At 43.8% G+C, this 17,262-nt stretch overlaps 1 protein-coding gene across 2 annotated transcripts; it reads left to right on the top strand.

The window, feature by feature from the left end:
- The first annotated feature begins 361 nt into the window (after positions 1–361).
- rnf217 (ring finger protein 217) lies at positions 362–16,847 on the top strand. Of its 2 annotated transcripts, none has more exons than XM_012916630.5 (7): positions 362–1,622; positions 6,447–6,668; positions 7,680–7,844; positions 8,654–8,751; positions 8,838–8,944; positions 11,205–11,276; positions 12,750–16,847. In XM_012916630.5, the coding sequence occupies exons 1-7, from the start codon at positions 654–656 to the stop codon at positions 12,830–12,832; spliced, it is 1,716 nt and encodes a 571-aa protein (XP_012772084.2). In that variant the 5' UTR covers positions 362–653; the 3' UTR covers positions 12,833–16,847. The 2 variants fall into 2 exon arrangements, with proteins under 2 accessions (XP_012772084.2, XP_012772086.2); XM_012916632.5 differs by having other exon boundaries at positions 368–1,622; positions 8,841–8,944.
- The last annotated feature ends 415 nt before the right edge of the window (positions 16,848–17,262 follow it).

Consider the following 17,262-nt stretch of genomic DNA (forward strand, 5'->3'; position numbering starts at 1 on the left):
TCTGTCTTTTCTTTTTACAGTAAAAATAATTTATTTCAACTAGTGAAAAAAAGAGGAACTTTCTGTCATTTAAATGTTTATCTGTTACTTACTTTTTACTTCGTGGATGTTAATGGAGGAGGTCTTTATCAGTGGGAAACACAGTAAACGCTAAAAACCGATAAAAAAAAAAAAAAAACCCTGAAAGCCATACATTTCACACCCGAGCCTCAACTCTCGCGGCCCGGTACCAAACGACTCACGGACCGGTACCGGTCCGAGGCCCGGGGGTTGGGGACCGCTGTTCTAAACCATCCAGTGGGCCAGATTAGAGTCTTTAGTGGGCCGATCCTGGCGTTATGTTTGACACCCATGTACAGAGGCCTAGGACAAAAAAACAAAATAACCAGTGGGCCAGCCCTTCTGGCTCCTCTTCCTCACACTTAGTACCGGGAGCACTGTTTTTATTTGGTGGCATAGATTAAAGGGGAGTTAGGCTCTCTCCGATCTCCACCACTAGGCTTTCCATCGGCCTATCGCTGCTCTCCTTCACGCTTACGACGACACCCGGAAGCAGCGACCTGACTGCTTTGTTTTGTTTTGGTAGTGGGAGTTGGGTGAGAGGCAGACAGACGAGCAGGCGGCGGTACGCATGGGAGAGAGCCGCTCTCTAAATGGGGAGAGCTAAATCGGGAATGGAAAATGACGGCCCGATAGCTGACGCCTGTAAAATGCCGAGTTTCATCAGCGGCATCGAGGAGGGGAGGGTGAAATTGTCCCGCAACCTGCCGACACAAACTTCCCTCACGGACGGTAAAGTTGAGCGGACGCTCGGAGATTTGAGCCGACGTGTCACCAGGTCAAACTCTCGGCTATCGCTGGACGAAAGCGACAGGGACCCGGGGGGGAAGGATGCGGAGGGCAACAACAACAACAACTGCAACGGCGGAGGGAGAGCGAGGAGGAGGGCGAGCGCTGTCGACATCCTGAGGAAGAATTTCGGGGATTCAAAATCTCCCTCTTTCCGTCTTAACAGAGGCAGTCGGATGCAGTACGGAGCCGAGCTTGAAAACCACGAAGGAAACGTTAACGACACTCAAGATTATGTACCTGATTGTAGCGGGTCTACAAAGTCGGACGTAGAAACGGGCGAAGCCGAGGTGGAAAACGAACCAACCTCGAGCGAGTTACCGAGTTTGGGTGTTCGGGCAGTTGAATTGTTAACCGTTACAGGTCAGCACCATCATACGTGTGACAACAGCGGCAGCACGGCCACTCCGGAGGGGTCTGTCAGTGCCAAAGAGCACGTCTACTGCACCGTTTACTGCATTGCCAACGACAGCCATAGACAAGACGCCGAAATCACGGACCGCTCCGATGACACGGTCGCACCAGACACGTCAGAACGGGACTTGGAGACTGGGCAGGATGCGGGTTCGAGTCTCGAGCCGCAACCGTACACAGTGGACGACCTGGTGGATCCTTTCGGGGACTTGTCCCACCGGCTGTCCGCGGAGCAGGCCGGCGCCGAGGGTGCGATGCAGAGTTGCCGGGTGTGCATGGAAGAGAAAACCATCGCACCCCTGCCCTGCTGCAGGAAGGCCGTGTGTGACGAGTGTCTGAAACTCTACGTCAGCTCCCAGGTTGGTTGGGTTAGGGATCAGTGGGGGGGTATCTCAGTGAAAACAAAAGGGGCCTGTCCCAGAAGCAGGCCTCGCTGGGTCGGTCAGCAGCAGCTGGCCGAGGTGTCCTTGAGCAGCAGTAACTTTGCAGTCTTCTCCGTCACCCTTTTCTGGGGCTATATTTGGCATTTTATCCACATTTAGAAGCACGGGCTTGGCTTTCGAGCATACCAGGTGGTGACCCCCAACCCCACGTGTTTCGCATGCGTCCAAAAAGATCCACGTTAAGGGTTAATTAACGAGTGAGTGCGAGAATCTACAGGTCTTCTTGTCTTGTGATGAGTACTTTTTCGGTGAATCTGGGTCACAGACGCATGCCACACCAAAATTGGGACCTGGCAGCGGTGGTTTTCACAATAGAGGACTTTGTGAGAGCTCTTTGGCTTATTCAGCGTCTTTCTCTCAGGCTCTTTAAGAAGGATCCCACCTTCAGATAGAAGACCTTTATTCTTATGTGCATTAGTATGTCCAGTTGCATCCCAAAGGGGCACAAAGTGTGGGATCATCCCCTTCTGGGTTGATTCCTACATTCCCAGAATGCCTTTTGGTATCTGGAGGAATAAGATGGATAAAAACAGCTGCAGCAGTCAACACAGAAGCAACAACGTCATAGTTGACGAATGAGTTCTTCCACTATAATAAATATCAGTGTGGAGTCTCTGTTGCTTTATGCTGATCCATTAAGAGAATTAATAATTGATAGATTGATTACTCTCCAGTATAAACAGCTATCAGACTGCAGCACAAGGCACATTGCTGCTTCCTACCAGGCCTGCACGATGTAAGGAAGCTCTGCAGTGTTCAGTAACAGTGGTCAGCGCTGCCATGACTGTGTGACCTGTGATAAATAAGCAAATATAAAATTGTGCGTATTAGCAGTTATTTTCTGCTTTAATAGCTCCACTGCTAAAACAGACCCCGAAACACTGACTAGTCCACTGAACAGATAAATTAAATAACCGTTTATTGTACATGTTCACTGCACTGACAGTAAAATTACAATTTGCCAGCCCGCGATGCTTTCTACCAGAGGTAAAGTGTTTCAGGATGGATTTTCTGCCTTTTTGTGGCTTCTTCATCAGACTGTTCTGGTCAGCAATCTTTCAGTCATAATCCCTGTTGCTTTTGCAGCCCAGGGAGGAGCTGCACTCTCATCTCCTTGCTACTGTTGCCAAGATTGGCTTTAATCTGTGTAGATAACACACTTTTTATCAGTCATTGAGGCTCATTTTTATCTGCAGTTGCCTTGCTTTGATAACAGGGCATGAACATTCATGCAAATACAGAACCAAGCCGGCTCTCTGATGAGCACACTGAATTATTTATTTTTTTTTTTTTAAAGGGTCATGTACATTATCCTGTGGAGGTGGAATTTTTAGCACACATGCTTGGCGCTTACCCTCAGTAGAAGCGGTATGTCAGATGGATGTGGTCACAGACACTTGGGAATTGGTGGTTTTTTTTGTTTTGTTTTTCTGTGTTTTTGTTTTTGCTCCTGGGATCTTGGTCAGGCTTTGCAGGATGGATGGATGTTGCACTGAACCGCTGCCAGCCGTGTTGTTATGACAGTTGTTATAACAGGGATTAAACCTGCAACTTTCCTGTTGTGCTAAATAAAGACCTAATGAAATCTAGGCAGTGTAATCGCTTTCATTTCCAAGGTTATATGTATCAGGACATTAGCATGTTCTTAAATGAACACCAGCACACGATATATTACACTGTGTCGTCATTTATATAACAAAAATTAAGCCAAAATGCAGAAGCAGAGTGTGAAAAGCTGAGTATCCTACGTGATTCAGTGGAGTCACCTTTAGCGGCAGTAAGTTGAAGTGTTTGTTTTCTGTTTGTCTCACATGATTGTGGAGGAACTTTCAGCCCGTTGGTCTTTACAATGGTCATTTCAATCAGGTCGAGGTCTGGACTTTGGCTGGGCCATTGCAACACATTGATTCTTTTCTTTTTCGGTCATCATGCTGTAGATTTGCTGCTCTGCTTGAGATCATTGTCTTGTTGGTGATCCAGTTTGAGCCAAGCTTCAGCTGTTGCACTGATGTTCTCACATTTCACTCTAGAATACTTTGGTGTACAGAGGAGTTCATGGTTGACTCAAATCATCACCCCTCCATCATCAGTTGTTATGAGGTGCTGATAGGCTGTGTTGGGTTTTTGAAAAATGTGGCACTTTAGAGTCTGAGAAGTTGAACTTGTTTTTTAGTTTTTGTTTTGGGGGGTCAAACGTTGAGGTGAATGCGCTGCATCATCCACTCCTGGGAAAAATCTCTTCAACATTTTACATGTTTAGTCTTTCTCAGTGTGGGATGATGGGTTCCAGATTGTTTAGAAATGGCCTTATAACCTTTTCCAGGCTAACGGGCAGCAGTAGTCGCTCCTCTGAGATCATTACTGATGCATGTTAAGACACAGCTGAATGCTTCAGACCAGCAAACTGCCAGAACCTCTGCTTTCATAGAGGTGCTCGCACTTCCTAAAGATCCATTAATGGGGTTCATTTGATTACCAGCACCTGGCTGCTACTTACCCGCTTAGACATATGACAGAAGCAGTATGGGTCTTATTTAGTTTTTCATACACTGCTTCTCAATTTTAGCTTAGTGTTATTAAACAAATAGTGACGAGAGGTTTCATGAGGTCAGATTAACTATGGGAAAACCCTATGAGCCAAAACCTCAGGCTTCACATTGCCCATAATAGTAAGTTCTAGACATTATTTTGTACTCTGTGCTCTGTATGATGTCAGCAAAAGTGGAAATCCCTAATCAATCATCTCAGGGACACATCCACCCATCTGCTCTTCAAATGTTCAGTTCAGCAGAGGCAGGCACTCAGCTGAAAGTCGGCTTAAAGGGAACAGGAAGAGAGCGCTAAAACAGTTTTTTCATACAGTTGATAAGCTGGCTGAACCTGTGAGACAAATTGTTTTACTGTGAATTCGATTCAGCTTTATTTCTATAGCACCAATTCACAACAACAGCCACGTCAAGGGAGTTTATATTGTAAGGTAGAGACCTGACAATAATACAGAGAGTACCCCAACAAGCAAATAGCCCCCTTTGAGCAAGCACTTGGTGACAGTGGGATGGAAAAACTCCCTTTTAACAGGAAGAAACCTCTGGCAGAATTAGGCTAAGGACGGAGCAGCCATCTGCCTTGACTGGTTGGGTATGAGGGAAGGGAGACAGGGCTGTGAATCGTGCAAAGCTACCCCAGTAGAGTACAGAATACAAATACTGAATCACAGATTGCCAAACACAGGTCCCTTTTAAAGCCTCCTACATTCCTAAACACTTACTACCAGTTGTTTTACTTTAAGGCAGCATGATCTCATTTTGGTCCACGTCATGCTGACATCATCTGCTGCTCTTACGAATCTGTTATTCAAAGCTGGATGTAACCCAATGCTGTTAGTTTACAACCCAGCCTCAGTCAGCTAGTTTTCAAATACGTGCAGCACGTGGCAGTTTACGTGCTCGGACTGGCTCAGGTAGGTGAACGGTTCACTGCTTATGTGGTAAAATCAGGTTTCTGGTTATATTTGATTATGTTTTCACTCAAGACATTAAAACCACAGAACAAAGTCACCTGTATTTTCAGCAGACCACACTCTGTGACACGTGGAGGTGAGAAATAACCAGTCAAACCAGTCTGTGCTGGTCATCCCTGCGCTGCTGTTGTGGCAACAATATCAATATAGCTTTGGATGATATATGCTAACTTTATATGCAATATTGGGTTTTTGAGGGGTGGGTGATATGGGTGTGACACCATCAGAAGTTGATGCTATTGTGCTTTGTTTTCGGCCTGCCATTTCTCACACACACACACAAAGGGAGAAAAGACCTGATCATGTGTCAGTATAACAGGTCTCGCAGGGTTTGATGGATTTAATGTGTTGAGGAGACAGAGAGAGCGAAAAATGAGGAAATGAAAGATGAATGGAACTAGAGAAGATCAGCCCTAGCTGGGAGGAAGCACATTGAAAAAAGTTTGAAACGAAAGATGGTAAAAGAATAGGAGGCAATATTTCCAGTGGGATTTGAGTTGTCTCTAATCCTGCCCGTGACATTTACTGCATCACATACTGCATTATAGGCAGGGTTAGATGACATGAGTTTGTGTTTGCCGGACATTTGCACGTAGCACTGTAAAGGCTAAATTAATGACTCATGATAATAACAGATTGTGAAATTTCCAGGATTACATGTCAGCCTCCTGAAATCGCTTAGTCAGACAGTCAAAATATCCGGCTCACCTTTTGGTGAGCAGGTTTGTTTACCTTAGCCTCACACGCCTTCAAGAGAAGTCTAAATAAAAGAGTGCACTTCTTCCAGAGTGCGTGACCTTATGGTTAGTTAGTGTTTTACTGGATCACCAGACTGTGGTTCAGTTCCACTCAGAGTTACCAAGTTCCAGGCACTCACGCTGCACTAATGTGCCCACGTGCACACGCTTTGTCGTAGATTAACCTCCAGCGGCTGCACGACCTCCCTCTGCCCCTCAGTCCTCTGGTCTTTGGTGAATTATTTACCATCTCTCATCAGTGGTGTAAATATATTCAGCATGTAGATTTGGGCCAGAGAAACACACCATAACAAACCGCCGAGTGGTGACACACGTTTTATGAAGCTTACCGATTTCTTTGTGGAGCCTTTGACAGGTTTATCAGTAACATTTAAAAGTAGAACACCCTCCTCTGAGCCTCTGCGTGCATTAAAAGCAGCTTTTTCCACGATGCCATGTCATCTGTCTGTGTTCTTTCCCCAGGTGCGAGTGGGGAAAGCTCTTATCAGCTGTCCGATCACGGAGTGTAGTGGCAACCTGGAGGAAGGACTGGTGATTTCCCATTTGACCAAAGAGGAGGTGGCAAAATATCGTTACTTCTTGGAGCTGAGTCAGCTGGATTCGAGCACAAAGCCCTGCCCCCAGTGCAGTCAGTTCACTTCTCTCAAGACGCACACCCCCAACCGCTCCGAGCACAAGTATAAAGTAAGTTGACGTGCCGGCGTTGACAGTTGCCGTAATGTTGTACAGTAAAAAGGGATGCTCGCAGCGAGTCGCAGTGAGCTGTGTGATTAAAAAGAAGTGCCTCGTGCCGCTGGTGTGTGCACTAGGCAACAAAAGCAGAGCTGGGGTAAAAGTAATTGCTTTGGTTAACTGCGAGTGGATCAAATCAGATCCCAAGCCTTTATTCACGTCAAGAGCAACAAAGACCAGGGTCCCCTATTGATGTATGATTTTATTTGTTCAACCGAAACCACATCCATAGTTCACATCTGCACAGAGATATTTGCTGCTTATCGTTTCCCATCTCTCTTCCCCCATTCCCTGTCATCTCCCTACTGGCAAATTCTTATATTTAGGAATAAAATGCCTCACAATCCTGGGGAAAAAAACAGGCAAATTCAAAAACCTAAAGGTCTTAAATAATACTTTTGTGTGATGTGTGTTTATTTGTGTATTATAATGTCAAATGCTCTTATGAAATTGGGCAGAGTTTTAAAATAATAAGGTAATCAGTGGGAAGTAAGACCTAAGCCTTGGTTTCCAGCCTGTGCCTATCTGACATCAGCTCGACATATATTTTCCTCTTGTAGTCATCTATTACACAGCTGGAGGTGTGGGTTTGGGTGAGCCCTCGGTGAGAAGGCGGAGCTTAAAAGCAGCAGGTTCTGTTTGCTGAAGCCAGGCGAGGGGGAACCAATCAAAAGGGGCTTTCTGGAGTTCCATGCTTTAGGAGACAGGAACTAAAAGATCAGATCGGTTGGAAAATAGATAAACCTGGGATTTCATTAAGGGTCATGTGTATATATGAATATAAATAACTGGCTACTAAAATAATGCATTTTGGTTTAAGGATTAATAGCCTGTACTAAATCTGCACCTCTGCTCAAAAGTACCACATTCAATGTGATTGGTCAAACTGCAGTTGTCCATTTTTAAGGCTAAGCATGTTGGTTATTTGTGGGTAAACATGTCTGTCTTCTGTCTCCTCTGCAGATCCAGTGTAGCAATTGCCAGTTTGTGTGGTGCTTTAAATGCCACGCACCTTGGCACGACGGGCTCAAATGCCGCGACTACAGGAAAGGAGACAAGCTGCTACGTACCTGGGCGAGCGTCATTGAGCACGGACAGAGAAACGCCCAGAAATGCCCCAAGTGCAAGGTGAGACACTGATGAACGACACACGCCACAAGCTTTTAGTTTCCAACATTTTGGGAAGAGGACTCCTGAAAGCAGCCACAGTGTCTGTAAACAGAAAGGGATTTGACTGATGGAGGGTGTTATTGGTGTAGATGAATGAATCAATGAAGGTTAAGAAGCATTGAAGCAGCTGTAGATGATGGATGGAGCGCTGTAGAGAACAGGATGGATGCACAGATGTAAAAAAAAAAAAAGCAAAAAAAAAAAAGCACGTGTGGCAGCGGCAGTCCACGCTGAAAAATGATGGCCATGTGTGCTGCACAAAACCATATCTGGTAGACTCACTGGCATCTCCCTGCTAGCCATAATACCAGCCTGGTCTTATCGTGCAGTCTCATTACGACCAAGTTGGTCTACGCAATATCTAATTTGACTGTCAGATGACTAAAGGAAGACATAAATTAAGCTAATTACCGGTATATGGGAACTGTTTGCTCACAGCAGTAAACACTTTCCATCTGTGTTTGTCACACTGGTGCTCCATGGCTCTGGAAGCAGGAAGAGGAGCTCATGTTTGATGAAGACAGCAGATTGGTGTCAAGTAAAAGAAGCTGCTCAAAGCTAGTTATTGCTGAGGTTATAGAAAGTCTGCTCCCTGATGCGTACTGCTGATGTACTGTACTACTGCGGATGCTGTTAGATGCTTATAGTGTACAGCTCGAAACCGAACGAGACTTCAGGTATTGCACTAAAGCGATAGTGGATAAGCTGCACTATTGAGATTCAGTTAATGTTACATCACCTCTCTTTGTTTTAATCTTCGTCTGTAGATTCATATTCAGCGTACGGAGGGATGCGATCACATGACCTGTGTGCAGTGCAACACCAACTTCTGTTACCGCTGCGGAGAGCGCTACAGACACCTGAGGTGTGTTGTGCTCCACTTTCTTCATTCTGGCTGCTTTGTCCGCCCATCTCTTCTCTCCGATTTCATCTTTCGCTTCATTTTGCCAGCAGATTTTTTGGGGACCACACATCCAACCTCAGTGTGTTTGGCTGCAAGTATCGCTATCTCCCCGATAAACCTCATCTGAGACGGCTAATTAGAGGCTCTGTCTGTGGTAAGTTGCTGCGTGTAATTGATAAAGAGATGTTTTCATAGCATGTTTGCTCTTTTCAGCTATAGTGAGCTTTATGCTAACACAGCTGCATGTCTACAACTAGGAGTGGCCCGTTATGGCAGTTACCGTGTGTTCTGCCACAGATTTAAACAACAGAGCTGTTTGCTCAAGCTGTGATGAGAGTGAACTCTGGTCACTGGCTTTGTCACACAACAGTAGTGTCAGACTAGGACAATGTCCTCTGCTCGTTACACAAGTGTGTGCAAGACGAGTAACAGACACCTTACATCCAGAAAACTCAGGGGAAGTACCGTATGTGTGCTTGACTGCACCGTGCCCCAATTTTCTACTTTCAAGTAATGTGTTGATGCTTTGGACAGTTGGACAGTGCTTTTGAAATTACAGAGAACCAGTACATTCCCTGAAAGTTTCAAGAATATTATTGGAAATGATTTCTTTTCCCTCATATGTACAGCACAAGGTTTCATTTAGCTGTTGTGTCCAAGTTTCAAATGTCAAGCTGTCGAAGTATTTGGAGGTAGTCCTCCTTCTTTATTATCCCATGCGCTTTGTGCAGTGTATGGAGTGCCAGTGCAGCTGCTACTACCACCGTGCTTTACTCCTGCTATCAGACCTCCTGTAATTGAGGCAAAATAACTCACTCTTTGTTTTGTCTGATCATGAAACTTTTCTCCAGAAGGCACTTGTCCTTGTAGCTGTAAATTTCAGTCGAGTTTGAAAGTGTTGATTTTTTAACTTTTGGAAAGCATCCTCTCAGTTCCTGGTGATGTAAAACTTCACTGTGGACAGTTACCTGTTTACGGCAGGGTTGAGCCTTGATGGTTCCTGAACATCCTAACCAATCCCCTCTCATCTGAGGGTGACAGTTTGGGTCTTCAAAGTGGCACAAATGCTTGTACTGAAAGTATAGTTGTTTGAACCAATCTGGAGTTGTTTTTGGCCTCTTGTTAGAAAATGAAGGTGTGTTTTCCTCCACGGATAAGTCTCCATTTTGAAACACAGTATGACCGAGATTTACAAAATACGCTTAATTTTTATTTTGGTGTGACCTGAAATGAGTGATTGAGCCTGTAAATTCAATCAGGGTTAGCGTTAAGTGCCTTTGAGTTGCAGTCTTTTTAATGGCCAGCAGGGGCCGACTCCTGTGGCTGCACAAAGATCTTTGGCTGTAAAGAAGTGTGTGGACAAACAGCCCTCGCCTGCTGTTTCTCTGTGACCTCAGTCATCACGCTCCTGTTGACTTTATCATCATCATCATCATCATCACCTTTATTTATGGTCTAAGTTGTTACTTTCAGGTCATACTGAACAAAACACGCAGTCCATTTTGTAAATTATGGTCATTCTGAGAGTCAGAAAGGAGGATGATCCAGGCTATCCTCATGTGCTAAGGACTTGTTGATCACAAGTCAGCTTCACAGTCAGATCGGCGCCTTGAAACCACAGCGAAGACGCTCAGACTGAGGCTTTATAACCGTCTATGGGCTGCACTGAAGCAGGAAGAATTAGTAGGGATACTCCTTACCACGTTCAGCATCCTGTCTTAGTGTTTTAGCGCGATTGCTAAGAAGTATTAAACACAGAGAAGAATAGAGGTATTTGTACTTTTAACAGTTTGAAGCTATTACAGTTTGGATCAGAGTGGCGGAACAGCCGGAATTAAGCAGACTTGCCATCCCTAAAGCTCCACTGCTTGCATCACTTTAATGAAAAAGCCTTTCCTGGGGCTCCTGCACTTAGAAACCAGATTCTCTGGTTTCTAAGTGATTGATGTGAATTCACCACCCAATAACAACAGAAGTGAACATATCCACATCTACCTCTGTACTTCATTCGTGAGATTCCTGATGAAGCATGATTAGAATCACATATCAGATGTTCATTCTTATTATCCATTCACGGTTATCAAATACATGCAATCCCCTCTGATAGCTCTCTTTCACTCTGCTCTCAGCGACAGCTTCAGCTCGTTATGTCAGCAGGGTGCCCGTGAACCGGGAGCTAATTTGTCGCTTAACACGAGCCACTGGCCCATTACAGCGCTCATAACTGCTCTCGTGCCATGCACTGCTAGCGGCAAAGATGTAGCATTTAATAAAGAACATTACACTGCGGATGAAGTAATTTGTAGTTACAGTAACTTCCATCCCGCAGCTATTCACCGATGACCAAATGTCGCAATTTATGAAGAGAAAAAAAAATGACAATCATCTTTTCCTCTGCCTGTGTCTCTCTGCAGCCTCTAAGGTGCTGATAGCTCCTGTGGTCATTCTGCTGGTCGTGGTGCTCGGAGCTCTCGCACTGGTGATAGGTAACATATTACAAACACACGTGAGCTCTAATCTGCTTCGGTGAGAGCATTTAACACTTATCAGCGAGATGGTTCGCCTTGTTGTTTTCCTCCAGGCTGCTAAGGAGCTCTCTTATCATCTGTTTTCGGTCATGGGCATCTTTTTATTTTCTGTAAAAGTTCACTTTTTCTGTTCAAAAAGGACAAAGCTGTTTATCCAGAGAAACACTATAATGGAGTAACTATTGCTTCCTGGAAGGACAGGACTGTGCAAGTGTTTAGTCACCCCTAATTTCTTTGTATTTGGCTTCCAATGAACAAAGCTTTCTAGTAACTTTTTATGGTGGTTTTGAGCATCAGTTCTCTGGGCTTTCTGAAGGTTGTCATAGGACATTGGGCTGCTTCTTCACTCTTTTTCAGTCCAGTCCCTGTACCTGACCTGAAGCTTAAAAATATAGCTAACACAAAGGATGAACTAGAGTTCAGTGTCTACACAGAAGAGACAACCTAGCAATGGACCAATTTCAGTTTTATCTTTAAAATTTGCACTTTGTTATAGCAAAAACATATCATTTGTTCCTATTTTTTATAGATAAGAAAGATAAGGCAGTTTCACAGGTATGAAATAATATTTTTGCACCAGCAAAGTGATTCCCAAAGAGATTTTAGCTGGAAGTTGTGCCCCTAAAGATTTGAGGGAGACGAGATTTACAGCGGATGAACAGTAACTTAAGAAATAGCTAGAAATTCAACACAGACCTGACAAGAGGGACCCGAGAGATGCAGCTCCCCTTCAGAATTTTTTTTCACTGAAGCCTCATCTTCATTTTGCAGCATGAAAATGATCCCAAACACACTGCCAATGCAGTAAAAACATATCCTGATTTAAATAAAAAGCACACAGTGGAACACTATCAGTCATGGAACAAACGTCAGCCAACATCAGCATAAGAGCTTTAAATGTCCTTCTAGAAGAACTATTCCTAAAGACTACTTAAAGAAAGCTGCCTAAGAGAGTTCAGTCTGTGTTGAAGAACAAAGGTGGTCATGCCAAATATTGACTTTAAAGCCCTTTAAGCTTCGTGTATGTTTGCAGGTTTTAATTCATTGCTCCAGTTTTCCCTGCAAAATATAAAGAAATGAGGAAGGTCAGGGGCTCAAGACTTGCACAGTGCTGTACATTTGTAGGAACATCCAGCTACAGACTAATCAGACTGCACTGTGAACTGCTCATGCCTCAGCTGACCTGTAGTTATTAGTGTAATTATTGTTAATCTGTTTCCTGCGTCTGTAAGTCCGACTGATGGTCCTCTGCAGACTGATAGTCATGCTGGCGGGTTCATCATTAATAGAATCAGTGTTGTGCTGCCGTCTCTCTCCGATGCCTTTCAGCTCCACATTTGTTTGCAGCGCTGCACAACAGAGAATATTTAATGCTTGTAGATAAGACAGCGGTTTGACCTCTCTTGCACTTTCTGCCTTCTCTGTTTGTAGGGTTGGTTGTTTTCCCGATTTATTACGTGTGCAAGAAGAGGAAGAAGCAGCAGCGCACCAGAGGCTCCGGACGATGGATCTGAAGCTCGTCCTTCTTTCCACGCAGACCTCACACACACACACACACACACACACACACACACGGTTTGGAAAGACAACACCCGCACCTCCTCAGGGACAGACCTCCCAGCCTGAGTCATCACAAAACTCTTGAGATGAGCAACACAAACTAAACACTGGCAGTTAGGAAGGACCTCAGGTGGAATGATGTACCTAAATCTATAACGTGAGGACTACATGAATGCACATCTTTACATCTGGATTATTGCTCTCAAGTGGGACTACTGCAAAATGAATGCTGGATATTTACGCAGAAGAGTAATTAAAAAAAAAAAAAGTTAAAAAAAAAAAAAAGCAACCCCCCCCCGATCAGCTGCTGTCTTGCACAGTGCTCGTCACATAGAGGATGTTAAATGCAGGAACTTCTGAGGACTTTCTTGGATACACTGCAGGAAGTTTAAATCAGTGCACATTTTCCACGAATGTCACACTTTTTATTTCATTATTTTAAAGGAGAACAACCATAAATCGCAGCTTAAACAGCTGCAGTTTGGTTTGCGCCCTTGCTTTCCTACCTGCGGTTAGTTTGACGCTGAGATGTAGGAATACTGTGGACACGAGGCTTTGATTGTGTCGGATACCGGTAATTATGAAGGTGCCAGAAATGCCGGCTGCACGGTGATAGCAGAGCCTTGCGGATGAAAAAGAAGGAAATACGTTTTTATTCATTTGCAAAGGTTGTTTTTGCCGCTGTTGGCTGCAGGAAAAAAGGGTGAGAAATGGAAATGAATTTGAAACAAGCACTGATATCAAGTTCTCACCGATGCAACGCAAGCTGGACCTCAATTTTTCCCAGCGTAGGTCAGATATTTGGAAAAATTTCCATCGCAGTTTGAGTATCTGGCAAACCGACAGCGTGGACAATAATGTCAAAGGAAGGATGATACTTGACTATTCTGGGTAACAGCGACTGCCTCTCAAATTCTCGCTAGAAGGTTTGAAGATTGGGTGTGTACCCAACCTTAAGAGTGACGTCTGGTGTTAAAGACCGCACACACACTAACACACACGAAAGTGAAACTTTGGAAGGCCCTTTGGAGTTCTAACAAGCCTCTGTTGTTTTCTGTTATGGTTTTCCATCAAACCTTCATCCTGTCTGTCCCCGTCTCTCTTGCTGTCTTTTTGTCCCACCTCTCTGTCTGTCTGTCTGAGCTGATGCTGGTTTACACTCTCCCTCTCTGCATGGCATGTTGTTTCCAGTGAGCCTACATGCTGTATGCCAGTATCTGCATCATCAAAAAAAAAGGAGCTGCTGTGCCAAAACAAAGCGCTGAATATGGCGGGATAGACGGTTTACCGTTTCCCTTTGTTATTTGTTTTGTTTTTATTGTTCTTTTAGACGTGAACTTTTGCAGGGGTGTCGATGAGGTGTAATGGAGTGTGCACAAGAAATGGGGATCAAAACAAGCTGTAGAAGTACGGTAGATAGTTGGAAAGTGCTCAGAAGACCAGAAACTGACTGAAAAGACAGAGAATAGAATGTAGAGTTAGGCCCGCGGTTTACCAAAGAGCTAAACAGGGTGTTATTGTTCTTAAGGTCATCCAGTTTATTTGGATGTCAGCTGTATGTGGATAAGTTTTGTGTTTGGTTTTTTTTGTTTGTTTGTTTGTTTGTTTGAAGCTGTCTGCCTGCTTGACAGTTTGGATAGTGACAAAGCAGTTTTGATGCAAACCTCTGAATTCATTCGCACTGGCACGAGAGAGAGTGCGCACAGCGAGCGCTGCCAGGAAACGACAGATTTTTAAGAGCTTTAAAGGTCGCCACCTGGCAGCAGTCAGCCAGCTGCTCTCTCCACTTATCCTGTCACTCTTTTTGTTTTTTGCTTTATTTCATTTTTTTTTATATATACCTTTGATGCCTCGTGATTGTCCTTTAACATCTTTTGTCCGTGCCGCTGCCCCGTGAGGTGTGACTGGACTCTGACCTCAGCTGTGAGTGGATGTGGAGAGGCGGGTGATTACAGTACAGGTGGAAAGTTTGTGTCTGTGCATCCGTAGCAGTTGCTGTCGGAGCGAATATTACAGCACGTTTCATCACTGAAGCAGATGATTGGATGATTTGCAGTGCAATGCCATTAACTGGGATTTATCCCATGACCTGATCTCTTTTCTACATCTGGGAGTTAACACATACAACGTGTCAGCTGTAGGCGCAATATACATACACAGATTGTTACACACCCGATCTGAACAACCACAACAGGGTCACGATTCTGGGTTTGAATCTGTTCTCAGGAAGTTTGCTTTTCTCTTCACTGTAACCCAGAGACTCCCATCTTACCTGAGCTGTGCCACAGATATCCTCAACTGCACTCTAGAGTCGCAGCTCTTCCTGATGCCTGGAGCTTCAGGGATTAGAAACCCTGGTTTAAATTCCAGGAAGTAAAACCACTGTAGTGTCAAAAGAAGATCAAACTGTCTGGGTGCAGCCGCCACTGTCCGGTCTGCACTCTGGTCACGGGTTAAACCTGTACATTACAATATGTATTAGTAAATCAGCAGCATGGAGGCGGATGTGCAATGAATGGGCCAAACTGAATGCTTTTAACATTTACTCACATGCATTTCATGCAGGCACGTTTCAGCTACACTGGTGTATTGAATTGCTGCTTGTTTTTTTTGTTTTTTTTTTAAAGTTATTAAATGATTGACAGAGAATATGTCCTTTAGACTATTGTCCTTTAGCATTTTCCTAAATTTAAATTTTTCTTTAATGGTTAGCTCGTAGAAAAAAAAAGATGGCAAATTTGCCTTTTGTTTTTGGGGTTTTTTTGTAAATACAGATAATTGAGGTCTTATGGGATGGTTCTTTTCCATGTCACATCAGGTTTTTACCCTTTTATACACATCTGTGTTGCATAACTCTGCCCAGTGCTAATGCCATGCAGAAATCCCATCTTTGTTGTTACTGTTGTTGTGTTACTATAGCCAGGAGCTCTTTGGTTAAAGCTGTAACCAGAAGCTGCTCTGTATATTCATTTAGTGACATTAGAGTTGTTTCAGGTCATGATTTTTTTCCCCTTGCTGGGAAGCATTGGCTGGTTGACACCCATGGTCTTTGTTTTGTTTATATGACATTCCCGGTTTTATTTGCATAAATATGCAATGGTGCCTTCACATCAACAATAGATCAGATTACCAACTTTTTATTCAGGGTCCTGCAAATATTACAGACAAGGGTGCAGTCTTATCAGCCTGCTGTTGTATGTGTTATTTATTAGAACAGTTAATAGAGCAGTACAACAGGCTTCTTGATGTAAAATAAATTTGTCTGAAACTACTGTTGAAGGAATATATATTTATGGATGTCTTACCCATACCACACAGAAGATATGCAGATGACTCAGTGTTTTCCTGCTAAAAATATGTTTTATAGCTTCAGATTAAACTAAACTTCTGAAATTTTATAAGTGCCACAATGCAGTGGGTTTCGCTACATCCCAAATACTCTTTGTACCTTTTTGCACAAGTTACTCTGTCACCATGTTTCCGACTCGCTCTTTGGATTAATTCGAGGAGGCTATTGCACTCATCAGATGAATATAATTTAAGGCCAACACGGGACTAACCCTGTCTCGATGAAAGAGTTAATCACGCCAAAAAAAAAAACGATTTCAGTGTCATTTCAGCATAAGTTTGACTCAGGACAAGTGATGTTGCAATATGGTGGTGTACTATCAGTAACATCGGGTTGGGTTTTCCCTATCTAGACATGCAAAGTTGTTGGAACGACAACAGCAGCAGGTTTATGTGTACACGCCACACAGTTATCCACGGGTATTCCTATTCAAGGAAATGTTAGAGACGCTTGATGAGTATGTTCCTTGTTTTCACCAGGAAAACCTTCTTCCACCTGCTGAAACATCTGCTAGTAATATTTGTTATTGTTGCTCACTTAGCCAGGCACAAACACTGTTTTCTCCTGAACATTTGCTTTATTAACGGAGAATAAAGTAAAGTAAGTCAAATGCCAAAATGCCCCGGTTTGCCTGATTCTTTTTTATATTAACGCATCACCGAAACACTCTGCTTCTTTGTTCGTAGATAAAGTGGAGGCCTCTCTCAATTATGCAGCTCTTTCTGAGGTCTGTTTGACAGGGTGTTTAAGTGGCTACAGTCTGTGTATTCGTGTAAGCACGGCTGTGACTGCAGTTTTATGTCAGCAGGGGTCATAAGTGCACCAGAGGAGGTGAAGCCAACATAACCATGGGCAGTCTAAGGCCAAAACCTCATTATTTCCTATGAACAAGTAGACACTAAAACAGCGGTGTAATGAATTCTGAAAAAAAAATGGCAGATTCATTAATGGCTTAAAAACAAGTAATAACATTAAGTGTAAGTGGCTTATTTAGTGTTCAACTGAAGTGTGAGTAGTCGTGTCAGGAGTGGTACA

The sequence above is a fragment of the Maylandia zebra genome, linkage group LG15 (assembly GCF_041146795.1).
Source record: "Maylandia zebra isolate NMK-2024a linkage group LG15, Mzebra_GT3a, whole genome shotgun sequence".
Classification (NCBI taxonomy): Eukaryota; Metazoa; Chordata; class Actinopteri; order Cichliformes; family Cichlidae; genus Maylandia; species Maylandia zebra.